This window comes from Peromyscus eremicus, chromosome X, assembly GCF_949786415.1.
Source record: "Peromyscus eremicus chromosome X, PerEre_H2_v1, whole genome shotgun sequence".
Lineage (NCBI taxonomy): Eukaryota > Metazoa > Chordata > Mammalia > Rodentia > Cricetidae > Peromyscus > Peromyscus eremicus.
Window position 1 is genome coordinate 131,159,312 of NC_081439.1, and position 27,668 is coordinate 131,186,979.

Genomic DNA, 27,668 nt, shown 5'->3' on the forward strand with positions numbered 1-27,668 from the left:
CTCACCTAGTGGCTACCAGAACTTCCAGGCTGACATTAGCAATAGCAGCTCAACATCCCCATCTGGTGGTCCCAAACACCTGTTGTCTCTTTTTCTAATGACAGACAGTACTTGCAATCTAAGGTGGGTATTGATATCATAAAAGGCAAGGGAAAATTAAGGAAGAAAATATATGAATGAGTGTCAGCTCCACGGATGCTCAAGACTGAATCCCATCACTTTATGGCTTATGAAGTGGCAAAGGACAGCTGTTCTGTACTAAAGTATTTTGGGGATGGAATCAAATGGCCACTGTACTGGCTAATTTTATGTCCACTCGACACAAGTCAGAGCTGAAGATTGCTGTAGGCAAGCCTACAGGGCCTTTTCTTAATTAGTGTTTGATGTGGGAGTTTCCAGACCACTATGGATGGCAGGTGCCCCCCCCCTCGGGGGCATGGTGGTCCTGGTTGCTCTAAGAAAGCAGGCTGAGCAACACAGTAAGCAGCACTCCTCCAGGGCCACTGCATCAGCTCCTGCCTCAGTTCCTTCCCTGATTTGAGTTCCTGCCCCAACCGACTTCCATGATCGACCTATGTAAGCGAAAGAACCCCCTTCCTCCTCAAGTTGCTTTTATTCATGGTGTTTCATCACAGCAATAGAAATGCTGACTAAGTCAGGTACCTTTCATTTTTCACCCAAGGACAAGAAAACTCAGGACTAACTCTTTCCTTTGGTCTGCGCCACCTGAGTTTGGGCTCTGCTTTTCTCTCCAATGCAAGTGATCTGTCCTCACATGGTCTATGCTATGAAGGATAAAGTAAACATTTAGGAAGAATGGGAAATTTACAAAAAACATAATTCTAATTATGCTTTAACACGACAGTTTTGTCTCTGTGTGGTATATGCATGTGTTTGCGCACATATGTGAATGTGTATACCTGTGGGTGCTCACGCAGGAGCCAGAAGTTGATGCTGGGCGTCTTGCTCTATCAGTCTCCACCTTCTGCTTCTGATCCAGAATCAATGACAACCTGAAGTTCCCAGAGTGACAAGGGTATTTGGCCAACATGTCCCTGGAATCTTCCTCTTTCCACCTCTGAGCACTGGGCTTCCAGGCATATGGCACTAATCCTGTTTTAGTTGTTTGTTTGTTTTGTTTGTTTGTTTATGTGGGTACTGACCTTCCAAATCCAGGTGTTCATGCTTGCCTTTCAAGCACTTTAACCACTGAGCCATCATCTCTGCAGCTATTAACCAAAAATGGTGAAGAACACGTTTAATATCTTCTCATTTAACAGACTTTAAAACCACATTTACAAAATTTGAGAAACCCACTTCTACACAAATACCCTGCACAATTACCCCACTCCTAATCATCTAATGGGAAAGTTTCCTACTTTGCAGCATTAGGTATGGGTATGGGTATAAGGTTTTTCATGAAGACTTGACAAGCCACTCATCACTCCCCCAAATCTGATGGACTTTCTCTTCCTATAAGGGAGTATGTTGACATGTTTTTATCATTTGCCCGTCCTTTAATGAACACCATGGCTCTGGGACTGGGTTGTTCTGAACCTCAACCCCTGAAAGCCAACTCACCACCTGCTCTGCCGCAGCCACTGTGAATGCTCTCACTCTGCATTCCTGATCTCATTGCCATAGGCTCTATATGGTACCCCCCAACACACACACACACACACACACACACACACACACACACACACACACACACACTCTGCTTGCAATTTGTCAGCACAAGGATCATGAAGTGCCTCCTCTCAGGATATAATCCCATATGTTGTATCCCACCCTCCAGGCAGCACCTGCTCTGCCTACTGCCTCCACCAACATGCCAGCACCTAAACCATGACCTTAGCATCTCTCCCCGGAACAGAAGCAATCCAGAGAGAATGGCCACTTCCACCACCCTGCTTGGCCCTCTAAGCTCATACCATCTACCTTCCCTCCTGAACCACTGCATAAAGCCCTGCCACTTCAGACTCTGACACAACGGATTCCTCAGAAGCTAAGCCTGATGTTAAGAGAGGTTTTCTGTCTGTCTCTTGATCTATGTCTTAGTTAGGTTTTATTGCTTCAAAGAGACACCATGACCACGGCAACTCTTATAAAGGAAAGCATTTAATTGGAGCTGGCTTACCGTTTCAGAGGTTCGGTCCATTATCATCATGGCAGGGGGTATGGTGGCATGCAGGCAGACATCATGCTGGAGGAGGAGCTGAGAGTTCTACAGGCAGCAGGAAGAGAGTGACACCAGGCCTGGCTTGAGCATTTGAAACCCCAAAGCCCACCACCAGTGATACACTTTCTCCAACAGGGCCATACCTACTCCAACAAGGCCACTCCCATTAATGCCACTCCCTAAGCATTCAAATATATGAGCCTATAATGGCCAATCTTATTCAGTCCACCACAATCTGCATCCATGGTTAACTTCATATTCAAAATCATAATCTGAAGAGAATAGTCTAAAATTTCTGCCTACAAACGATAGCAATGAACACTGTGGTATTCCATCACAATATGAATAAAATGCTTTCAAAGCACAACAGACTTGCCTCTCTGCTAACACTATCGATGGAAGATGGGGAAATGGCAATTAAAATATTCTAAGGGGAAATGGAAAATGAAGTAGACTATGTGGTCTTAACAGTATTTCTTCCTCCCAAGCTGGGAGACAAGTCACTTCACAGATCTTACCTCTGCACAATTCAGGATGAATCATTGTCTGTTAAATTAGGTTTTTGGTTGTTTTTTTGTTTTTGTTTGTTTGTTTTTTGACAATTACTGACATGTTCTGATTATTCTCATCCAACCTGCTTTTATCTCCCTCTATCTTCTGTCAGCCCTGAAGCCCCCTAAAAATTCCATTCCCACTTTCATGACCTTCTGTGCTCTGACCCACTGAGTTTTCTTTTCTTACATGTGTATGCAGTAGTATATTTATGCATACATGTCTGGTGTGCATGCAGAGGCTAGAGCAGGACATCACATGGCTTTCTCCACAGCTTTGCCACTTACTGCCTTGAAAGGTCTTTCAAATGAACCAAAAGCTAGATGTTTTGCTTAGGCTGCCTGGCCACTGCCCTATTGGGATTCACCTGTCTCCCACTCTGGAATTACAGGCACATGCAGCCATGTCTGTATTTCTACATGGGTGCTGGGGCTTTGAACTAAGGACCTCATACTCACAGAGCAAGTGCTCTTAACCACTGAGATATTCCACCGAAGCCCTGACTGAGTTTACCCAGGCCTGTCCATGGGATCATGAGTTGGGGAGTATCCATTTGGAGTCCGTTGGGCTCGCCAACAGCTATGTAACTCAAGATGATGACTCTGCTCATTTTATAAATATTCCACAAGTGTTTGTGTTCCTGCCAAGAAGAGATTTCCCTTTGTTTTCTCTTTCTGAAGAATACATTCAATGAGGATGATATATATATATACACTACCATCAGAGAATTAAGTAGACGATATTTTGTTGTTCTCTACTTTGTCCTACCAATGGTATCAGTACACGAGAATAGTGAACCCTATCCAGTAAATTCATACATTATCATCAATGTAAGATGGACTTTTTTTTTTCCTATCACATTGAACACAGCTGTCTATTACAAGACCAATGCCTTGAGACATTTAAATTTAACACAGCCAGAACATTAATCAGTTGCAAGCACATTTTATTTTGCTTAATAAAATGCAACTGTAATTTGGCACCCACATAAAAAGTCAAATTCATTCACTGCTAGGAAACGCAGCTCAATTTAGTTACCCTATGAGGAGACATTACCAAAAGAAATACATTGCATAGAAAAATCAAGCAAGCAGAATACAGAAGAATGTTTTTAATCACCATCTCATTTTTTGTACTTCTCATTTAAAATCTTATTAATACAATTTATAAGCAGTAATGCACCATCTAAGGTGGTCCTGTCTTTGAGGTTGAAATGGACAGTGGAAACTGAAAGCCCACTTTCTATTTAGGCAGTTCTCCTTGAAGTCTGCCTGAGGAGACAGGGCTGGGTTTTCCTAGCTGCTCCTTCATTCTGCCTCCTATAACATGCTGTTTCCACCTAAGTTTGCGGAGCCACTAACACAAGCTCATCCTGACATGGGAAGGGAAGAACTCACCACCCCCATGAACAGGGACCTCTAGGGAAAGAAAAAGGAGCCTAATGGAGGGGGAGAGATGGGAAGGAAAGTAAAGGTACAAACAAGCGTGAGTGAGCATGATCACAGCTTATCACAGTGAAATTCAATAATCGGTATATTTTATACGATTATTTTTGAAAGAGGTTTTTTAAAAGAGGAAAGGAATGAGAAAAGAAAGATAAAGAAAAAAACCTCACCTATAAACTCTGGTTTGAAACAAAATATACAGTTCAGCCAGGGATGTAGTTCAGTGGTACAATGGCGGCCTAGCTATTCTGACACTCCGGGTTGATTCTTCAGCACTTCAGGAAAAGGGAGAAACACGAGTGAGTAACAGTTCCAAAATGCCTGAGTAAGTCAAATTTTAAAATCTCATTGGAAAGCCCCGAGAACAGAATAGGAGAAAGGACATCAGAGCTTGTACACAAGTTCTTTGGAATATTACATTCAGACAGCAATAAAGGGAAACAAACAGCCGGGCGGTGGTGGCGCACGCCTTTAATCCCAGCACTCGGGAGGCAGAGCCAGGCGGATCTCTGTGAGTTCGAGGCCAGCCTGGACTACCAAGTGAGTCCCAGGAAAGGCGCAAAGCTACACAGAGAAACCCTGTCTCAAAAAAAAAAAAAAAAACAAAAAACAAAAAACAAAAAAACAAAAAAAAGGGAAACAAACAAATATGGAGGGCAGTGACAGGATCCCTGGAATACTAATAGGATCAAATGTCTCTCCATGGCAAACCAACCCAAAGGAGAGCTGCTTGTTGAGGATGGAAAACCTACTCAATGAAAGGGTGACCGAGGGCTGGAGGTACAGGTTTGCAGTAGAGTGATTCTCTAGAATGAGCAAGACTATGGATACAGAAGGAAAAAAACCACCTGGCACATTGAAATCATAGCTGACAGTCTCTGAAACCTTGGCAACTACATGCATAACTTTGTGTAAGTCAGGGTTCTCCAGGTAGAGTCAATGGAAAAATGTATGCACACACACACATACACACGCACACCGCACACCGCACACGCACACGCACACATGCAAGTACATGGGGTGGGTGGAATTCATTGAATGTCTTACCCAATTGGGGGCTGGGTTGTCCAAAAATGACTTTGTGCATGCTGGAGAGTGGGATAATTCAGTATCAACTAAACGGACAAGCTGAAAGCCTCAACTCAAGGAGGACAAATGTTGCAGCCCCAATCCAGGCCTGGGAGCTCCCTGGAGCATAGCTGCTGTGCATCTTCATTGGACAGCTGGAGGCTCTGGAATCTGGTGGCCATGGGCGATGGTGACAGTGCTACATGCACTAGCTCAGGAAGGATGGAGCTAGGCTGCCCTGGCAGGCTTTCTCTTATTTTTCTTTAATTCTGCCTGGGCTCCCAGACTACTGTATGGAGTATCCACATGCAGGATTACTCTCCTGTGAATCAGTCTTCTCTGAAAATGATGCTGTAACAGGCACACCAGAAGTGAGCTTCCCTAATCTTACTCTAGGTATCTGTCAATCCAGCCAAGTTGACAACCCAGATTAACCAAGACACATGGCCTTCTAGTTAGAGGAGACATGTACAAGCTCAAGTAAGTATCCTGGGTGGCCATCAACACATGACAGCATGAAGAAAATGCTATAATATATACAGTATATATTATATAATATATACATTACATGGCACATTCACATGGGGGACAAGAAAACGAAAGCCTGTTCTCCACAGGCAAATGAATGTAACAGGGCATTACTTAACAGTAAGAGAAATACGCCAAGTGTCACATGTTCTCTTTTACTTCATACATGAAAACTGGGAAAAAAAATCAAACCCATGGACCAGAGAGTAGGACTATTATAGACTGTGAAAAGGTCTGTGAGATGCAGCATCTGAGAGTGTGGGAGAAGGTAGAAACATGGTGAGGCTGTGTATCATCTGTGCACATATGTACATGGAAGGAAATGGCACCATGAGTGTCATTCATTTGTAACACTAATGTTACCAACCATAAAATTAAAGATGGGCAAGGATGATGGCTCAGTGGGTAAAGTATTTGCCATGCACATGAGGATCCGAGTTCAGACCACGAGCACCCATGGAAAATGCAAGCACAGTAATACTCTTAAACCCCAGAACCAGCAGGTCTGGGGTGGAAGACAGAGACTGGTGGATCCATCTCCAAAGCTCCTGGCCACTCAGCCTGACCAAATCAGTGAGTTCCATGTTCACCGAGAGGCTGTGTCTAAAAAGATAAAGTAAATCCGCAGCCCAACTAAGCTGACCAGGTAGATCCCTTTCCTCATGGGGGCCTAGTGTGCAATGGTTGCTAACAGCACACTCTTTTGGAGTGAATTCACCCTGTTGCTTATATAGGCTACCCTAAGGGACCTGGGAGACAATTTTCTGATGGCTTTTCAAGTCTCTGATCTCAATGTTGTCCTCAGTCTAGGCTCCAGACAGGTATTTGTGGTGCCTCAAGTTACCACGGCCAGGGTTCTCATTGTCCAGGCCATCGTGTCCCCTTGAATCACGCTTCAGAATAAGGAACATCTGATGGAGGCCCTATGTTGAAAGTTGAAAGCCAACTTAAAGCTCTCTGACTGCCAGAAGGCAAGTGGTTGTTATTAAGCCCCTTCCTCCCACTTTCTTGCTCTGATCATCCTCACTGAGTTTCTTTTTTTTTTTTTTCCATCTGTCTTTCTCCAGACCCACATCTCAAAGAGGTGGGTCTTTGCTAAGTTGAATGTAGATTGATCTAAAGACATGGACACTGAGAAGCGACTCATCCCTGATGGCTGTGGGGTTAAATACACCACCAATCATGGTCCCCTGGGCATTGGCGGGCCCTGCACTCCTGAGGTGGTCTACTGTGGTGCTCTCCTCTACCCTACTAAATCATGTTCAGTAATAAATTTCACATCCTGTCTGAAAAAAAAAGGCTGACAGAAGATACCAAGTGTGTCATCCTCTCTCTCTCTCTCTCTCTCTCTCTCTCTCTCTCTCTCTCTCTCTCTCTCTCTTCTCTACACACACACACACACACACACACACACACACACACACACACACACACGTAATGTTTTTGTAAATCCATCAGGCTCATCTTCAAAAGACAATTAAAACTGAAACCATCAGGAAAATTTGAAACGAAACAGTGGTAGGCAGGGCCACATGAAAAGGGACAGCACAGGGGAAAGTGATCATCATTCCTCTCTTCCCTGTCAGAAGGGTTTTGTTTTCCATCATAGATTCATTTCTGTAATCTACACAAAGAATAAGTTTAGCTCACAAACTCCAAGTAAAAGGTGAAGCAATTTCAAATGTGTTGAACAGGGCTGAACAGATGACTCAGCAGTTGTGAGCACCTGCTGTTGTTCCAGAAGACTCGAATTCAACTAGACACTACCCACCTTGGGTAGCTCACAACCACCTGTAACTCAAGCCCCAGGGGAACTGAGGCCCTCTCCTGGCCTTCATGGGTGCCGACACTCGCTTGAATATGCTCACAAAGTCTCAACAAGTACACACCCATGAAAATATGTATCAAATGGACTGAACACAGATTCTAAGGATTCATAAAGAAAACAGAGCACAGGACAAGGGTAAAAGAATAACTCAAGGGTTAGACAAACACACACAAGCAAGCAGAACTTCTTGATGAAAATTAAACTCTAAAGAGAACACTAGAAAATGTTCCTGGAAACACCCATCTAAAATTCTGAAACTGTAAATGCTTATGCAGATATTCATCGATGATAAAATGTTTGTGACCAAAGATAAGGGCAGGTGTCTTCCAACCAGTGTTGAATACAGCCTAGAAACGAGTCTTTGGGAAATGCCACAGCCCCACTGCAAGCTCACACCCAACACGTTAAGATCTGGCTCTGCTGCTGCGGGAATGCTGTCAACAGTTTAGCACATCTGGGCAGGAAAACATGAGTTGTGCTCAGTTAAGTCTGAGTGAACATGTTGGGTTGGTTTTCCTGTAAAGGCCCATTTGCAATGGAATTGGCTCTGTGACCTCCTGAATAAATGAAAGCATGCACAGAAAAAATGGATCCCACCGTTATTTATTTCTTCCTGAAATAAGAAAGGTAACATTCACTTTGGGCAAGTGACAGAGAACCAAAGAAGCCAATCGTAAAATCAAATGACATTTTCTTGCAAAATGTAACTGCCACTGCTGGGGAGAATGTATCTCCCTTGCTGTCAGGGGCTGGAGGATCCACACTTAACTGTTGCTACTCACAGAACTGTTAGGGGTTCACTTAATGGTTAACAGAGTCTCAGTCATATTTCTAACAAGCGAAGTAAAGAGAAAGGAGCTGCACTGACTGCTACTAACGTCCTCTTAGCAGGGCTAATGCTCCCTGTGCGTCCTCTACGTGAGCTTCAGATGGTTTCTTCAGAGTGGTCAAGGACCAGGGATTGAAGGTATGTTTCAACAACAGACACATCTTGCTCTTGCTGTTTGAAAATGGAGAATTAGGGAATTGTTATTCCATCTCTGCCCGTAGGAAGCCATCTCGAGGCTCACGGCATTACAGACACACGACTTACAGTTTCCATGATAACTCTGTCCTGCGCCTTGGAGATTTCTTTCTTCACTTCACTTTCTTCACCACCAATAAAAGCTTTGCGATGTTCACTCAAGTCCTTGGCTTTCTGAAACAAACAAACAAGCAAACAAACAAACAAAACTCTGCTTGAGCACAAAGCCCTGGCTTGGCTTGACACCTCACCTCATTTAATTTTAAAAGAACCGACTCTGCATATCCAAAGGATGCTTGTTATGAATTCAAAGAACGAACAGTGGCTACTTCACACACATCTAAATAGCCACTCCACAGAAAGCTCCAGTGCCACATTTTAAGGTGGTGCCGTTGTGTGGGACAACAGCAGCTAAGGCACTTATCTCGGAAAATGGGTGGAGGATCAGTTAAAAGGTCCCACGGAGCAGACATGGAAAACGAGGCACAGGCCCACGTTGGAGACCCCCAAGGTTTCCCAGAGGAAGGAGCCATTCACTATGTCCACGGAATGTGATTTTTCAGAGGAAGACACAGTGTACGATCCCATGACCCTTCAATCTAAGAAACGCTCAAGCGGGGACTCAAACCCCTCTGATCTCTCAAAGAACACTGCAGTGGTGGACACAGAGGAGAAAGAACTGTGTCACCCTCTGTCCAGAAATTGCAAAATGCCTGTTCAGTCTCTGCCCTATTCCCAGGGCCCAGAGCAGCTTGGGAACAGATGGCATGCACACTAGCTGAAAACAGGTATGGAAAGGGAGCTTGCTGGGCTCGCAGCTGAAAAGGACACAAATGGTGACTTCAAGCAGTGAAAATGTACGATTTCCTTAGAGAAGACAAGGCACAGGGAGCTTCCTGGGCAAAGAGCAGAAGCAAAGCATGGACACGGAATAGGAGCCACTTGAGGGGAAGCTGGTGCACTGGGAGGAGGGAAGACAAGATGGACAGAGGGAAGCAGGCAGCCAGTGAAGCTGTCAAGAGGCTGGGGAGGGAGAGGGAGCGTGTTGTGCAGAGGACACAGGAAGCAGAGAGAATTAAGAAGGAAGGTCACTGGGAAATCTGGAAGAGGGAAAGGCCATGTTTCAGGACAATAGTCCCTCAGAGCCAGAGCCAAGGACTAGGAAAGGAGGGAAGCCTGAGTGGAGAAGCAGAGGGAGATCAAGAGAGTGAGGGAGGCAGAAGAGCACAGGGCAGAAGGGCAGGGACCACCTGGGAAGCCAGAGAGGCCCAGTCACAAGGCTCCCTCTGTGGTGCTGCTCACATTGAGCACTCACAGTTAGAATCAAGCCTTTCTGGTCAGTTCTTCCAACCAGTTCCCAAGCAGTATTCAGCTGCATTAGTGCTGCATGTTCCCTTTCCTTAAGCTCTTCCTAAAGGACTGGATGCATGTAGATGGGCCCCAAGGTCTTGAAAATTCAGTTTTACTTTTCTGTGTGCATGGGTGTGTGCCGGAGGGTGTCCATGTATGTGTGCTTGAGTGTGGAGACCAGAGGCCATAAAAAACACTCAAAGTGATTTCCTTCACATGTACATGTTTGCACGCACACATGTGTGCTCCCGTGTGCCTGCACCTTCCTGAACCGCTCACCACATGACTTTTTGAAGCAGGGTCTCTCACTAAACACAGGGTTTTCCAATTTGGCTGTACTGGTGGTCCCACAAGCCCCAGGGGTCCTTGTGTCTCTCTCTCTCTACCCTCACCACTCTGGGGTTATAGGCACCTGTTGCTGTGCCTGGAGGACACATGGCTGCTGGGGATATTCACTAGGGTACTAACTGGGGTACTCATGCTTGCTCAGCAAAGACAGGCCTAGCTTCTCGATAGCATCTTGAAAACATTTAATTTACTGTGGCACTCTGAGCACTTTAGTTAAGGCATCTGAATCAGATATGAGGAGAGATTATTTCATAGTGTATTTAAATGAGAGCATCCAAAAGAATTCCCATTGAAGGGCTGCTTCAACTCCTGGATATATAGAGGTCACTTAGGAACTAGAGCTTCAGCAAGGGTATGACTGCCAGCTCGCAGCTCTCAGTTCAAAGAGGGTTAATCCTCTGCCAGCTTTGTCATTCCCCACATCTCTTGGGGAGCTCTTGAAATACACGGCCGGGGCCGGCCACCAATACCCAAGAACAATGCTGATGTCGGAAGACTACAAAACACTCAACATGAAAGAAAATAAAATCTACCCTTGCCCATTGCTTGTTTTACCGACCTGTCCAATCCAAACGAGTCAAAGAAAACCAGAAGGATCCCCAGACTTGCCAATTTCCATCGAAATGTCACGAGAGGTCAGTAATAGCTCATCACTGCGATGCAGTATGCTCCTTTCTAAGCAAATTTCCAGCCACCAGCTCCCGTGCTAGAACACTGTCCCCAACACTGTCATCAGTTTCCCAGGTTAAACAAACCTTAGCATTTCTCCTCTGTGCGGGGAAAATAATCCAAAGAGAATGTGATCCCGGTTTTCAAAACTAATTACTTCTCCCACAAACTGAGAAAGGGCCAACCTGTCTTCTGCTTTTACAGACACCTGGTGTGACATAAATGGGTGTGTTCTGTTAACAAGTGCAATCCACCAGACCTTCAAAAATGTGCCACATAAATCTTTAGCGTTTTCAATCCTGGTTTCATGATCCTCTATAGCTTTCTGTAAAATCTTCATCTGCTGCTGAGCTATAAGCTGAAATAGAGGAAATCAATGACAAAATGTCAGTAACACTGAACATCCAACCCTGCTGCTTACAGGAACTGCTTCCCGTGATGTTTTGTGTTCTGACATTCATCAACAAGTTTGAAGACATGCCCTTCACTGCCAAAAGCAACATAACACGGTCTGACCAGTCACAGAGTGAGATAGTCTGTCAAGCCTGTGCAAAAATTCTATGAAATAATTATTCATTTTGAAATTAACGCAAGACCCACCTAATCTGTGGATTCTCACCTCACCAAAATTAAGTACAAAGCATTCCTTTGTTTTCACAAAGTATTTATTTTAATACAACGAGGACACAGAATAGCTTCCAAGGAAACCCTTCTTTTTTTAAAAAAAAACAACAACAAAGTTTTGACCTAAGCCTTCCTCATCAATCAGTCATTCCCCAGCTTGTAACATTCCATCAACTACATTATCAACCAAACAAGAAGGGCAGGGCAGACGAATAGCAAACATGCATCAGCTCCCACGGTCAAACGTTCCATAGCAACATGTCACAAAATGAAACCACTCAATACACAAAGTCTAGAAAGGTAGGGATTCTTCACAGGTCGGCTTTTACTCCTAGGAAACTGAGGCAGGGAGGTTAATTATTTTCCTGAGCTTTCACAATGAGCAAGTGTCAGGACTATGGTTGCATCCCAAGCAATGGGGTCCAGAGAACATGCTCCTCACCACCAGACTGGAATCTTTCTCCATCTCCCTCAGATTCCAGGTTCTGCTTCCCCACCTTTGGAAGTCAGCGCCTTTGGGAGTACAGCTCTGTCTTCCATCAGGATGAAAGATTCCTCAAAGACCGCACTACTCGGTGTCCATACTGACTGTTCTCACTCTGCCTCCCTGATCACTGTGTCAGAAGGCTACCTGGGACCCCCCAGCCCCACCCCATCCCGCACTACTTGGCATCTGCACTGTGTGGATCACAAAGGCTCCCCTCCCTCTGAGCATACAAGCCCATACCTTCTCCTGCACTCTCCAGGCAGTGCCTGCTCAGCCTCCCCCAGCCCCCCATGCTGGCTCCTAACCCATGACCACATCACCCCTCCACAGAAAAAGAAGCAAGCCAGAGAGGATGGCCAGTCTCTCCAGGCCACATTCACCACCCTCCTTGTCTCCGTATGCTCATGTCCCGTCCTGTCCCTTTCCCTCTTGACTTGATGCACTGAAGCCCTGACACTTTGGAAACGGACACAGCGGATCTATTCCAAGCTAAGAGAGAGACACTCACAGTAAGGTGTTCTTCTTGCTCCCTTGCTCTCTCCACCTCGTCCAGCCACTTGTGATACAGAGACTCAAACATCTGGGAGTGCATAGAGTGAAGCTCCTGCCTGTAAAACACAGTAACAATTACTGAGCATTGTCACACTGCGTGTGGGTAAGGCAATGGCACACACACTCATCATTTTGAAACAAGAGCTAGGAGTAAAAGAGAAAGGGGACATGAATGAAACTGGCTCTTGAGAGGCAGCAATGTGACTCTCGTCCCAGAAGAATGTTGTCCTAATTTGCTGCCAGTGACGCGCCATTTCACGTGTCTTCCCTCTCGAACACCTAGGATGCTCTGATGCATACATTTCCCAAGATTGCATTTCTGGCTTAAAATTAGACTCATCTTCCCTTTCCCTTATGGAGTAACCTAGAGATTCTGAGAGCCCAAGTCTGTGTTGTGAAGGCAACATACCCTTCATCCTCTGGGACTTAGGTGTGGGAGCCTGTTCTTGGGTTCCTCGTGGCTTTACCCAGCAGGTCCGCATAGAGGATGATTAGACCATGGGCCTGAGTGCAGGTGTCTGGGATGGTCTGCACTTGGCTGTGCTGGGGGAGGAGGTCTTTTGCTCCACCCCTTGGCGTCTCTATAAAAACCCTGGGGCAGAGCCAGTCAGTCGGGCCCGTTGGAATAGGTTCCAGGCCCTCTCGAGGCTATCCTTTATTTTCTATCTGTTTATCTCCACGATATTCTCCGCAATAAATCCTTCTATCTAATATTTCCTGCTGCTCGCACTCAAGAAAACTCTGGAGAACTGTGGGGGTGGTTGGGTAAACGCCCCACAGAATGGCGCCATGACCAGGGACTAAAGAAAAAAGAAAAAAAAGGGACTAAAGAAAAAAAGGGGGGACTAAAAAAAAGGGAGCACTAAAGACAAATGAACAGGGACTAAAGACAAAGTAATAGGGACTAAAGATAAAGGAAAATAATAGTTTTATTACAGAGTTTTTGGCGAAAGTGCTGAGTTCAGCCCTGCCAGTGGATAAGGCATGCCGGTGTTATGGAAAATATATATTTTATATATATATTGAGAGGCAGGGTTTTTATCCTCGAGAGAAAAGGAAAGCGGACTGGAAGGATGTCCGATGCTGCAGCGAAATTCTTTTCTGTCAAAATTTTCTATCTTCTATCCCTTTCTCAATTTCTATCTGTGAAAAATAAGTATAAGGTATAGCGTAGTAATATAGTTTAGGAAAAACTTAGAAGTGTAAGATTGTGTAGGAAAAAATAAGTAAGGCAACTAGACAGAAAAACTCTACAATTTTCTAACTTTGGGGGCTATAAACGCAAACTGGGGGAAAAAATCTTTCTTTGGGCTTTATGGGTAGTAAAAAAAAGCTCTTCTCTGAGCTTTTGGGGAAGAAAAAGTTTCCTATGGAAGCTTTTGTCCTGGGGACAGCTGAAATGCTAAGTCCAAGCAGCAGGAGAAAGTGTTTTCTCCCTGAGGTAAAAATGGGGGTATAAAAAGCCAAAAAATTTAAAGTTGGGAAGTTTTGGGGAAAGTTGGTCTCTCTCTTGGGGGAAAAAAAAATCTTCCTCTTAACTAAAAGCTTTTCTTGGAAAATTTTTGGGGAAAAAAAATCTCTCTAAAAAGCCTTCCTCTTTCTCAACAGCTCTTAAACTTGAAAACTAAAGCCTTTAACTTTCTCAGAAGGACAAAAATTAATTAGAATCACCTGAAGATTAATATGGGGACCACCTGTGATTAGCTCAAAGGGAAAACAACAAACCTCTAAAGACAGCAAAACCTAAGTTCTTTCAAGCTTTAAAAATCCTCCCTGCAATGCAGGAGGCAGGGACAAGTTCCTAAAAACCTCTGTCTCTTCAAGCTAGTAAAAGACAGTGGGTCAGAGTCCCCTGAGGGAAACGCTTGGGAGAGTGTGGGTAAAGAGCTACAGAGAGCCCAAAAGGGCAGGAAACTTTACCTGAGAAAAGAAAAAAAGCCAAGCTTTTCAGTTACAGCCGAGCTGAGGCATCAAGGGTTTTGTTTCTGAGTGAGCGTCTTTGAAAAGGTGCTCCTAATTGTCCTAACGCAAAGATCCCCTGAAGCATTGTATCCTCGCTTCTGAGCAAAAACCCGGAGGCGACTGGCCAGCGTCTCTGAGTTGGGGTGCATTTCAGGGATACTAGGGTTCCTGCAGTTGTAAACTTCCTGGAGCACAGAGCTGAGGCAGGAAGGTGCAGGACCCAGGGGAAGATTGCTAATGAACAAACAAAGCTAAAGCCGGTGGGAACGGCACAGTTGTCTGCTTTCCTACAAGTCCTGGGTTGATAGGTCCACAGCTGCAAAAAGAAATCGGAGAAAAGCTTTCCTATCAGAGAAAGGACCTTTCTGGGAAAACAGTAAAGTTGAACTGTGTCTGAAGCAGTTGTGCTGCTGAGTCAGAACGCTGTCTGGGGAAAGAGCCCAGCCAGGGCAGAACAGAACTATCCAGGAGTAAAGCCTTCTTTTCTGTCAGAGAAAGCACCTCTTTGAGAAAAGCTTTGTTTCAACTGACTCCCGTGAGATGAGGGGGAGTGTAGCCCTGAGGGGTGATTGCCTCTGGCATAAGCTCTGTCCTTGAGCACCCAGACAAGCAAACACAACCCACTGGGGGACTGGGCCAGGTGAAGGCCTGATGAAGCAAAACACCTGTCCTAATGGGAGTTTAGAAATGGCAAAAACCTCTTTGTTAGATTTTCAGTCTGTACGCAAACCACACAGACCCCGAAAACAGAAACGGACAAAAAACCCTACCTTCAGTAGCAGGGAAAGCCGCCACTGTAGTGTCGGAAACTGTTTCTGGGGTAGAGGGGATAAACTGAGACCAAACTGGGAACTGTCTGGGAGAAAGACTCTGAAGAAACAGAAGGGACAGATGCCTCCCCAGAAAATGCATGACCTGGAAAAGCTGCTAGAATTTGAGGCAGATTTGGGGGGAGAAAAAAAAAAGCCCCTACCTCCAAAAGCAGCTAGCAGAGGTACAGAGCTGCAGACAGATACCTGAAGCTCTGCATCTGGGGTGGGGGAAAGAACAAGCAAAATGAGAATAAAAATCAGTGGGAGAAAATCTCTCTGAAAGAGCTATGGAAAAGCTGTTGTACATGATCTTGTTTTTCACTGACTGGCTAAGACAAACACAAGCCCCGAGGAAAGTTGCTATCAGAGATGCCAGCCTCAATGCCGGCTAACGAGGCAGGTGCAGTTCTGATTTGGGGGCCCGTGTCAAAGGAACGAGAGACACCTGTTGAAGCCAGCTGAGAGACCAGAAACCTCCCAATGTCCCATAATTGAACATGTAAAATGCTTGTTCAAATCTCCCATTGCAAAAGCAAAAAACTTTGTTCAAACCTCCCGGGCAAGAATTTGTAAGCAAGTCTGGTAAAAGAGAACCAGTTGACTCTCAGACCCAAAAAGAACTATGGGAAATGACTGATGGGAAATGATATAAGAAAAATGATATAAAGGACTGATATAAGGGACTGATATTATTATGGACTGATATAAGGGAAATGCATTCTGGGAAAGGTAGTTTTTCCTCTAAAGATGGCGACATTGCCCTGAAACACTTTTGTCAGCTCGAAAATACCTTCATGGTAAACTTAAAATACAGCTTTTAAAAGAATAAGGAGGAAAATTGTCTAAGAGTTTAAGTGTCCGTTCCAATGAAAAAGTTGAAAGGATACGGAACTAGGTGCTTCATGGTTTGGGGTTCCTTTGGTAAAATGCCTTATTTACCCTAATAGCTGTGCAAAGTTTTTACGGTAGTTGGATGACAAAAAGCTACCTATAAGAGCAAACAAGCCACTTTAAAATCCTTAAGAAAGCAAGAGAAAGCAGTTTATACACTGAACGTTGTCTTACATATGAAGTAAACTTATGTGAAATTAAAAATTCTTTACGTCTTGAACAAACTGCCTGTAATGAGTGATTCCTTTGCAAATCTAATTAAGGGGATAAGAAACAGGCATTCAAAAAAAGAAATGACTGCTTTATAGCCTGGAAACAAACTTCAGAAAAATCTGTCTTAAAAAAAGAGTTGCTTCACCTGAAAGTTCCTTGTAAGAAATCAATGTTAAATATCACAGCTGCTAATAACATCAGGAGTTAAGCTAATGAAGTGAAAATACTAAATCCTGAAAATGCTTTTTCTCAGAGTAAGCTAATGAAGGATATGTTTCATGAAAGAACATCTGTGTTCTTGACTCCTTTGAATAGTAACAGTTTTGGTTAAAATACTGGAACTAACAACAACCAAGTCAAAATGTTTCAACAATTCCAAGATGCTATTCCACAAAAGCAAGCTGCCATGCTTTGTGGGCCATATTAGAGCTCACGCCAATCTTCCTGGTCCTTTAGCTGAAGGTAATGAGAAATAGAAAGATCCCGGCTCGGGATTATGGAGGGGTCCCGATCCTGTGTTAATATGGGGTCGAGGACATGTTTGTGTTTTTTCACAAGAGGAGAATGAAGCTCGGTGGTTACTGGAGCGTCTGGTAAGGAGCGTGGAACTAAGGAAGGGTCAGCTCTAATGATGTTCCTATAAAGGAACCAGAATGAAAGTGGCTCGATTAGTATTTCTGAGGTTTTGTCATTGGTTAATGCAAACAGTGAGGAAATAGAACAGTTCGGAGCTGTGCCGCTTGTGGCTTTACTAGCTCCTTTAGAAAAATACTTTATGTCACCTAATAGCTGTGCAGTGTTTGGCAAAGAGCTAAATACGGTAATTTCACCCTCAGCGTGAAGTGAAGTTTTTCGGTAGAACAAACCAAAAGTACTGCTGTAATAGAAACGTTTGTCTGAATTGAAGCACTTAGGGGAACTATTATGAATTTGGGTGAAGGGACAGCCTCTAGTTAAAAACTGTTTACCGCTGACAGTGCATCTCTGCCAGTTCGGAAAGGCTGAGAGAACTCGGCAACTTTGGAGTGTGGCTTCATTCTGGGAAAGTTACAGTCCCCTAGCAACAACTATCACAATTCTATAACAACACCACTCACTAAATCCCAGTGTTGTATAGCAAAGCTGACTATAAACTCTAAACTTTAGAAATGATGTACGTACTTCCTGTCTAGTTAAGAATCTTTCTAATAGAGATAGTGATAGTAATTAAGAGTAAGAAGTAGAAAAAGATGAAAATAAGATATGTAGGTTTGCAGAAAAATTCTCTTGTTAGATCTGTGTTAAGAAATCTTTAGGTGTTTGCTAAGTTAAATATATGCTAATGGTAGCCCTATATAAGTTTGTAAAATAGATCTATAGAGTTCCTTTAAGAATATAAGCTTGTAAGAAGTATCTAAGGTAGTCTTAAGACATGTAGTAATAAGCTTGTAAGAAGTAAAGATGTTAGTTGTAAATGTAAGTTTAAATAAGAAATAAGATAAGAAGTATATAAGAAGTAATAAGAAATATATTTGCTAAAGTAGTTCTATAGTTCCCTTAAAGAGTATAAATAAGTAGATGTTAATGCTATATGTGAATCTGTAAAAAAGTGTAAATGTTAAGTGTGAATCTATTCCTAATGTACATGGTGAAAGAACCCGAGACACAGAAGGTTAGTGTCCCAGCAGACTGCAAAGTAGGCAGTCTGAATGGTTTCAAAAGCTCCAGAAGCCGCTAAGGAGCTAAGAATGACGGACGCGAGAACCAGCACAAGGCATCTGCAGCTGAGATCCGTGGAAAATCGACGCAACACAGAAAAACCTGAGCTAACATCAAAAACGGTGCGGTTTAGAATACTACTGTACCTAAAAAAGAGTAAGTTCAGAAACGCTTGTTTGAACAAAAATTGTTAACTGCAAAAAAGTTTTGGTTGAAAAAACGGTCTCTTCATATTTTGAAGTGAAAGCCTAATACCAGAATTTATTTGTTTGAACTTTTTGAACTTAAAATGAGATAAAACTACAAAAAGATTTTGGTTATGGATTTCTTCCTATTTGGAAGGCTCGTACCAGAATTTATCATTTGAATTTTGGGACTAAAGAAATGAAATGAACAGTAGGGATTTCACTGCAATGGGACAATTTTGAGTTTACTTATAGTAATGACCTAGGAACTGTTTGCTGGAATTGGGTTAAAAATGGAACTGTTTAAATGAAGAAATTTATTTCTACCTAGAATCAAGATGCAGTTTTGTGTATGCATATATGCTTTATTAATTGGTGATTCATGGATTGTTTTGTGGAACTGTTTATGTAAAAATGTTCTACTTACAGAACTGGTTTTGTGTTACAAATGGAACTGTTTAAATGGAAAAGTTTGGGTTTTCTAACTAGGCTTGAGATTTTGCTTAAATTATAAAGAAAAGGGGGAGAGTTAATATTCCTTAGTCTAATTTCAAAAGTTGTTTGAGTGGGTTAATGTCATGTTTTTGTTAGTAAGAAATGCAAATGGGGTATACTAAGAGACTACTTTTAAAGTGTAAAGAGTTTTATTCTTTTGGATGTTTTGCTAAGTTTTCAAAGTATTAATGGTTAGATTGAGAAGATTGCTTTTCAATATGGGTTTGTAGAAATTGTATACGTTGGGGTTCCTCTAACTAGGTTTGAGATTTTGTTTAAAACATTATAAAGAAAAGGAGGAGTTATGAGATTATGTTTATAAAAACCTATTGATATTAATACACGCTGGTTTTGTGGAGTTAAGGAAATATTTAAGGTTGATGTGAATACATCGAAGTTTTTCCTACGTTCTGCTAGCAAGAAAATTCAAATGATTGAGTTAAAGTTGTAAGACGGAAATTGTTAACTATATATAGCACCATATATGCTAATTCAAATGGTTCTGTTAAGAGTTTGCTTTGAGATGTAAGATTGAGAAAATTGTGACTATGTATAGCAATATTTATGTTAACCTGTTAATGGTAATGATGAAGCTAAGGGATTCTTTAAGTTTGTAGTCGCCTTAAGAGTTTTTGGCTTAGAAAGGGCTTGAGGCAGCTAAGACTGCTGTAGTCACCTTGGACCTAATTCAAAAGAGAAACGCCATCTTTATCATCCTCTACTCCCATACTGGGAGGTGTAACAGCTATGGAGGTTGCTGTAAGCCATTAATAATTATTTTTTTTTTAATATATTAAGAAAGGGGGACCTGTGGGAGCCCGTTCTCGGGTTCCTCGTGGCTTTACCCAGCAGGTCCGCATAGAGGATGATTAGACCATGGGCCTGAGTGCAGGTGTCTGGGATGGTCTGCACTTGGCTGTGCTGGGGGAGGAGGTCTTTTGCTCCACCCCTTGGCGTCTCTATAAAAACCCTGGGGCAGAGACAGTCGGGGCCCCGTTGGAATAGGTTCCAGGCCCTCTCGAGGCTATCCTTTATTTTCTATCTGTTTATCTCCGCGATATTCTCCGCAATAAATCCTTCTATCTAATATTTCCTGCTGCTCGCACTCAAGAAAACTCTGGGGAACTGTGGGGGTGGTTGGGTAAACGCCCCACACTTAGATACACAAAGAGGGTACAGAACCTCCGCCCCCGACATGGGCACAACGATCTACCAAAAAGAGTGCCGATGGTACCTCCTAATAGGTATAGTTTTGTAGACCATAGAAGACTAGCCTTCCTTACAGGAAGTTATCTCTATTGTTATCTGATGGGGGGAAACTGGTCTCTTGCCAGTCTTGAAGCTAATACATCTCAGCTGCGTAAAAGTGTGTGTGTGTGGGGGGGGGGGGGGTCCCGCCAGCTATGAATAGGACTAGCTCATAGAGAAAAATGCAGTGCTATGTAGGTCCCATTAGCGATTCTACTCTGTGCAGGATCACAATGGCAGGCAGGAGTGACTTTGGAAGGAAGAGTAAAAGCTGTACAGGTCTCGTTGACAGAGGGTCACAACTTTACCTTGACTTCTGTTGGGTTTTGAAAACACTCTGGAGGTTTTCATTCAGGCTGCTGAAAGAGGCATTTATATCCTTTTCAAACTGCTTCCTCTTTGCCAGAAGGTACCGAGTAACGTCATCTAGTCGAGAAAGGAAATGGTATCACTTTAAATCAAATACCCAGAGGAAGAGGCGCACTTTCATCCCTGACACATCACCTACACGGTAATAGGGGTATCTACAGATCTGGTGTCCATTTTGCTCTTTGTTGTATTTTTATTTTTCTAATTTTAGACCGGGTCTTGTGTAGCCCAGGCTGGTCTCAAACTTGAGAGGTAAGTGAGGATGACTTCCAGTTCCTGATTCTCCTGCCTCCACTTCCTAAGTGCTAGGAATACAGGTGTGGGGGCATCGAGCTTTGACGAGTGACCGCCACTGACAAACCATTTTCTGGACACCTCAAAAACCCAAGCAGTTCATCTGTACCAGAAAGAGCGATGCTGTCAGACATCCTTGCTTGTATGAATTGACTCTATACACTGGCTAAGAACTGACGGTGTCTCTCCAGTAATGCTGTTTTAGGGCCACCTACACAAGTGAATAAAAGCTGTCTCAGCCTGAGGGGCGTGTGGTACACTGACTTGGTTACCGTGGATGACAGAAAACAAGCTAGTGTGGCATGCATGACGTTTGCATGCTATCACACTTTTCTTCCCTGTCCACAGTGTGGCTGCCTTCAGCATTCCCTGACAGGCTCATAAACGTGTACGGCCTAAAGGCTGTTTTCCATGCCCTCCTTTGGCAGGGGTTCCTGGAGGAGAGCAACTTCGGAAAGCCAGAAAAAAATGACTTAATTCAGAAGGTGAAAAACAGCTGTTGAAATGCGACATGCCACTCGTGCAGTAAAGATAAAAAGCAGAGACTTATCTGCTTGCCCATCATCCCTAGTAACACTCTTCAGCAATGCAGGAAGCAGGAAACTCACCCCACGGGCCTCAGTGACAGCTACAACACCCCCCTGCTCAGAGAGGCTAGTTAAAAGTTAAACTAAAGGTGCCCCCTGAAGGATAAATGGCAATTTACTGTCTCCCCCACCCCACCCCACCCCACCCCACCCCACCCCCAAAAATCCTCTGGGCAACAGAAGTGTAACAGAGTCCTGTTGGCGGGTGACCACGTTCTCACCACTATTAAGTTGTAGGGTCAGAAAGAGGGCTCTGGGGCTAGCGACATCTGCTCAAACACACCTTTGAAATCCGGTATCCACTTCTGAACAGGTTCCCTATGGAAAATGCACACAAGAATCCTTAATTGAGGACAAACATCCCAAGTTTGCTTCGAAGGAAAGGTGAGGCACTCGGTTTTGGAGAGACTAGCGTTTATGTGAGGCAAAGTTGGATTTTCCTGTTTGGGGCCATTACTTTTACTCCTTTATTTGCGTTTTCACAGTGAACCAATGAGTTCACTGCAGAACACATACGGGCACATTGGTAACGCTTACTTACTGGAGCATGGGTGACTCAAAGTCAGCTGTATCCCCAGGACCCCAACCTCTGGCTGGGTGTTGGATGACACATGAAAACTGCATCCCTGGCGTTCGCTCCCTGCCCAATTGCAGGCAGCTCCACGGAAGTGTCTCCTTTCCTCAAGCAGTGACTTCGTGTTATGTTTTGGCAGTGTAGGGGATTTTATACTAAAGGTTTACTGGAATCCATTCACGGTACAGCTGCAAGGCGCTTCATAAAGGTGTACTCACCCATCTGCCGTGCACTCCAGCCATATTCACTCTCATCCTTCCTCAGTACCCTCCTGCTAGTCCTCCTCTATCACCCAGCCAGTGTCTCTTCAACTTTCATGCCATGTGACCATATTCAACCTCCAGAGTCGGCCTCTACTCCTCAAACCTTCCCCTCTATTGGGCATTGCCTGCCTCTTCCCAGCCTCTCTTCTGAATTCGGATTATATTATTTTGTGGACCTATTTATAATTTAGGGTCATCAAATGAGAGAAAACAGGTGACTGTGGTCTCTTTGGTGCTGGCTTATTTCACTTAACACCAAACTCTCCGTTTGGATCCATTTTCCAGCAAAGGGCAGAAATTTCTTTGTATGCCTGCATAAAACCACACTGAAACTACCTCCTGGGACAGGCCAAAGTTCCTTTAAGACATCACCTGGCCTCTTGCACGTCTGGTCCTGAGGAACAGCTGCCCATCTCACTGGTATCAACTGCTGGATTGTTTGCTGCATTGAGAAGAAAGGAAAAAAAAAAAACTTTGCGAATGAAGTGTGCTGTTCTCATCATCCTACATGGGAAACAGCTTCATTCTAGGGTTGATTGAGCCCATGGCCAACAACAGTTTTAAAGTAGTCTTCCAGGAACTCATGCCCCCCACCCCAACACACACACACACACACACACACACACACACAGACACACACACACACACACACACACACACACACACACACACACACGTGAAATTCAGCTCGGCCGGAGTCTGGGGACAGCAGGTACATGTATTTGTATAAGCTTTTCAAGGAAATTCACTGTGACCCATGGGCTTTGTCAGAGGCACGTTGGCCAGGACAATGGCTCTCCTCTGTGAGCCTTGTACCTCTGCCACAGGGTGAGAACGTCAGGTGGGGACAGAAACCCAGAACATGCTTGAGAATGAGCTCTCAGCACCCGAATCTCCCATCTCCACCCCACCCACGCGATCCCATGCAATGACCTGGTTAGTATCAGGCCACCCCTGTGCTCCACCTGCCAAGGAGTAGTATAATGTCCCCTCCGTTAGGCTCAGCCCTATATGCCCCTTATCAGTTGTTACCGGGGGTGATTGCATCTGGGTTCTGGAAGTCATCTGATGGGAGATTCTGATCAACCCTTGGGCGCTTGGCACGTCTCTCCATGTCTTTCTGTTCCTTGGTTGACATGGCTGGGGCCTTGCTGGGCTGGGCAGGACTCCTGAAATGCTAGTGTGCACAGACAGTAAAGACACCAAGAAGCAATTTCATGACGGCAATGGAAACAGGTACCGGGACTCCACAGGCTGTGGCCTTGTGTCCTGGCACTTGCTGTGCTGGAGCAAAGAGGAGGCAGGAGGATGACACCGATATCCCACCACATCCAATCACTTTCTGTTCCATTTTTCTGGCTGAATGCAGAGCTCTCCACAAACCTGTAGCCCTCAATCTCAGCCCTTTCTGCTGATTTCTTGTCACCCACCAAGACAATCCTATTCCGAGACCCACCCCTCAGAAACCTCTTTCTCTTTTTTAAGGAAAGTAACACCTAGCTACTGCCTGCCTCCACAAGCAAGCATGCTTACTGATTGGCTGGAACAGCACCTATACGTGAGAAAGGCCCAGCAAGTGGGCCCAGCTGGTATACATATATGAGGGGTGTGTGTGTGTGTGTGTGTGTGTGTGTGTGTGTGTGTGTGTGTATGCGTATGCGCACGCAAGTGCATGCGTGCACGGGGGTGGGGTGGGGTGTGTGGGGTGGGGAGGGGGGTGCCTGACATGTGTGGTAGGCGATACAGGCTAGGGTTGAGCACCCAGCAGGTGAATATGCATCTTTCTGTCCCTGCGTGAGGCCCCTCAGCAAGTTTACATACTTGAGGCTGGCCCAGCAAGGCACACTTGCCTGTGGTGGGCCAAGTATCCATCCTTGGTTGAGGCTGCCCTGGCACAGATGAATGGATGGCCTGGGAGTATCATGCAAACTCAAGAGGTGGGGCTAGGAGGTGCTCTTGCAACAGATGGGTCCAACAGTCACACATGCCTGGCTCGGGCCCAGCAGTTGCCATGCATGAAAGGGCCCAGCGGACATCGAAAATGGTGACGCACGTCCAGCGTTGACCAAAGAGTACACAAGGGGCAATGGGGACCCTCCATGTTCTCGCCCATCCCTCACTCTGTTTCCCACATACCTTCTAGTACCTGCAGAGCCCGGGATTCTGTCTAGTCCCTTGCAGAAGGGAGGTTTGCAGAAATCACCTCAACCAGGCCCCCGACACCCTGTGATTCTGTGCCACCACCAAGCACTGTGTGGGCCTAGGATGACTCTGATTTTGGAACCAGCAGAACCTCAGAACAGGGATCCACTCAGATTAGGTGGCCATGCTTCTTCCCCTCAGAGGCTTGTCCCACCTCAGCAGGGCCCCTTTCCCTGAATGGAACGATTTCTGATTAGGGGGAGAGCATGCAGGCATGTGTGAGCCTGCTCCAAGGTGCTAAAGGATGAGACCCATCCAGTAATGGAGCATGTGTGGTAACCTGTGCTCGCAGTTGTACTTGACTGAGCTGGGAACTGCAGTAACAGGGGCTGGAAGGGACTGGACTTCCCTCAGCAGAACACATGCTGTCCTGCCCACTCCTCCAGGGCCCTGCGATCCTGACAAATCTTTCTCAGATTCGCGCTCCCCCTCCTCCCCCTGCTTGCAGTCTGATGCAGAAGTGAGGCTCCAGACATCATCTCAAGGGTTACCCTGGGTCACAATAACTAGTCACTCACCGAAGTGAACCTGCTCCACCACCGTCCCCTGAGACCCTCCTTCTACTCGAGGGTGGTCACACCCAGTTAGTCCTCACTTCCTGAACTTAAGAATCCCTGCTTCCGGAAGAGCAGGAAAAGCATGTAGGCACGGGCCTAGCCAACCCTGTTCCATGGTGAGGTCCACCCAGAAATCATGCCTAGGGACTCAGGGCTTGCAGTTGCATGTGCCTGAAATGGGACCTGCACTATCAAGGGTGGGAAAGGCCCAGAGCACCCCTTCTTTCCAGCATGCCTGCCTGTCTAGCTCTCTCCCCTGGACCAATCTGGAAAATACCCAAGGAGTACAAAAAGTGCCTCCTGGAAGGTCCCTACTCCCTCCCCCAGCAGGCAAAACTCCCTAGGGCCCTGGGGCCCCAACAAAGCTTTCTCAGACTGCTCAATCCGGCCTCCTCCAGTTACATTTGGAAGTGAGGCTCTGGGTGTCATGGGCTATCCTGGGTCCCAATTCCTCCTCACAGACCTAGGTGGACAGGATTCACGATGATCCCCGGAGACCCTCCTTACCCACGAAGGTGGGTCACACTTAGCTAGGCTTCCCAGAAAGTAAGCATCTCTGCATCTGGAAAAGCAAGCATGGCAATCGCATATGTGTGACTGGGTGAGGGCCAGGTTGGGTGTGGGGGTGTGGGGGTGTGGGGGTGTGGGGGTGTGGGGATTGAGATTGCGCCTGCATGTACTGAAACTTTCGAGAACCTGAAACTGTGTGAACCAGAAACTCCCGACTAAGGCCTAGAAAGGCCCGGAACACCCAGAACCCTCTTTTAAATGGTCCCACCTGTAGAAATATGGGCCCGGGAGAATGTCTGGAGTACGCAGAGACGGTCCCTAGACACATGCTGTCCTGACCACTCCTCTCACAGTCCCTGTGGCCCTGACAAACCTTTCCCAGACTGTCCTCCCGGGCCTCTTCCAATTCGATGGAGAATTTAGGCTCCTGAAGTCGCCTCATGGGTGACTATGGTAGGTTCCAATACCTAGTCACTCAGCTAGGAGAATACGCCTCACTGCAATCCCCCCAAGCCACTCTTACCCTCGAAGGGCAGTCACAGCTAGTGAGACCTCACTTCCGGAAGTATTTCACCTCAGTGGAAAACGTTTGCGCATGTGTGAAACAGGCCGCCCCCATCCTGAGGCCCAACTGGCACTCACGCATGCGTGCCTTGGGTCTTGGGGTTGCGCATGCGTATCCGTATCCTAGGAACCACTGCACTAAGGCTTGCGAGGCCCTGAACACCCACACCCCTCTTTCAAATAGTCCCACCTATGGGCATGTGGACCGAGAGAACATCAGAAGTACCCAAAGACCTCAGAAAGGGCCATGTGGAAGGTCCCTAGTCTTTCCCTAAGCACATGTGCTGCCTGGTCCACTCCCCTCAGTCCTTGCAACTCTCACAAAGCGTTCCTAGACTTTCCTCCTGTGGCCTAGGCCACTCGGTGTGGAATTTGGGAGCCAGACATCACCTCAGGGAATATCCTGGGTCCTAATACCTGGTCACTCACCTAGAGGAGCAGGCCTCAGCACTGCAACCCGAAACCCTGCTTCCCCTCCAGGATGGTCAGAGCTGCTTAGTCCTCACTTGCAGAAAATAGTCGGCCTCCGTGGAAAAGCATGGGCGCATGTGTGTGCGCATGCGCCTGCCCAGTCCTTTTCCTTGGTTAGGCCCACCCACAATCGTGCTCGGGTGGACGGGAAATTACGCTTTAAGGCCTGAGAGAACCTGAAACACCCATACTCCTGTTTTAATTAGGCCCAACAGTGGACATGTGGACCCGGATGAACGTCTCATGTGCCCAAAGACTTCAGAAAGGGCCGTGTGGCAGGTCCCTAGTCCTTCTGCAAGCACACATGCTGTCCTGCCCACTCCTCTCAGTCCCTGCTTCCTATCAAAGCTTTCCCACACAGCCCTTCCAGGCCTCCTCCACTCCACTGTGGAATTCGGGCTCCGGACGTCACCTCAGGGACTATCCTGGGTCCCAATGCCTAGTCACTCACCTATAGGGACACAGCTCACCACAATCCCCGAGACCCTCTTTGTCCTCGGGGGTGTGGAGGTGGGGGGTGGGGGGCCTCAGGTATGCCTCACTTCCGGAAAGTGTTCTACCTCTGTGGAAACCATGTCCGTGTATGGGAGCCTGGCCAATGCTATTCCATCTTGAGGCCCACCCCATAATAACCCATACTTGACTTGGAGCTTTCGGTTGTGCGCGCATAAACTGGGAACTCACCTAGGAAGGGCTGAAAGTGCCCGGAACACCTCTGCTCCCTGTTTGCAATGCTTCCACATGTGGAAGTATGGACCTGTGCAGAATGGCAGGAGTACCCAAAGGGTACTGAAAGCGCCATGTGGAAGGTCCTTAGTCTCTGCAGGGGCACACACGCTGTCCTGCCCACTCCTTGGGGTCCCTAGCACCTTCACAAAGCTTTCCCAGGCAGCCCTTCCAGGCCTTGTCCACTCCAGGGTGGAAGTGAGGCCCATGACATCACCTCATGGGCCCTAACACCTAGCCACTTACCTATACAGACATGCTTCATGACAGTTACCTGAGACCCTCCTTTTCCAGGGATAGTCCTCACTTCTGGAAACTAAGGGTGCTGGCCTCTCTAGAAAAATCAGCAAGTGTAGTTGGAGTTTTCCTGGTCCTGCCTGGCCCACAGTC

At 45.7% G+C, this 27,668-nt stretch overlaps 1 protein-coding gene and 1 non-coding gene across 4 annotated transcripts; one reads left to right on the forward strand and one right to left on the reverse strand.

Annotated features, from left to right (window-relative positions):
* Window positions 1–2,074: 2,074 nt before the first annotated feature.
* On the reverse strand, window positions 2,075–26,797 carry LOC131899442 (X-linked lymphocyte-regulated protein 5C-like). Of its 3 annotated transcripts, XR_009376088.1 has the most exons (10): window positions 26,041–26,153; window positions 23,281–23,425; window positions 22,621–22,690; window positions 21,695–21,729; window positions 20,470–20,587; window positions 12,614–12,713; window positions 11,254–11,352; window positions 8,697–8,801; window positions 4,350–4,454; window positions 2,075–2,227 (listed from the first exon to the last, which is right to left on the reverse strand). XR_009376088.1 is itself a non-coding variant. In XM_059250894.1 (9 exons), the coding sequence occupies exons 2-9, from the start codon at window positions 23,384–23,386 to the stop codon at window positions 8,529–8,531; spliced, it is 708 nt and encodes a 235-aa protein (XP_059106877.1). In that variant the 5' UTR covers window positions 23,387–23,425; window positions 26,511–26,797; the 3' UTR covers window positions 8,190–8,528. The 3 variants fall into 3 exon arrangements, 2 of the variants coding, with proteins under 2 accessions (XP_059106877.1, XP_059106876.1); XM_059250894.1 differs by lacking the exons at window positions 2,075–2,227; window positions 4,350–4,454; window positions 26,041–26,153 and adding exons at window positions 8,190–8,603; window positions 26,511–26,797; XM_059250893.1 differs by lacking the exons at window positions 2,075–2,227; window positions 4,350–4,454 and adding an exon at window positions 8,190–8,603.
* On the forward strand, window positions 6,398–6,537 carry LOC131900282 (small nucleolar RNA SNORA70). The gene has a single exon (XR_009376189.1). It is a non-coding gene; the product is annotated as a small nucleolar RNA SNORA70 (small nucleolar RNA).
* Window positions 26,798–27,668: the final 871 nt, after the last annotated feature.

What these genes read in the sequence shown, in the direction of transcription:
- LOC131899442 (XM_059250894.1), bottom strand. Translation starts at nt 23,386, where the DNA reads ATGTCAACCAAGGAACAGAAAGACATGGAGAGACGTGCCAAGCGCCCA. An exon ending in TATGTGGCACATTTTTGAAG is followed by an intron (nt 8,802 to 11,253) that starts GTCTGGTGGATT and finishes TGTTTGTTTCAG; the next exon opens with AAAGCCAAGGACTTGAGTGA. An exon ending in ACAGAGTTATCATGGAAACT is followed by an intron (nt 8,604 to 8,696) that starts GTAAGTCGTGTG and finishes ATTTTCAAACAG; the next exon opens with CAAGAGCAAGATGTGTCTGT.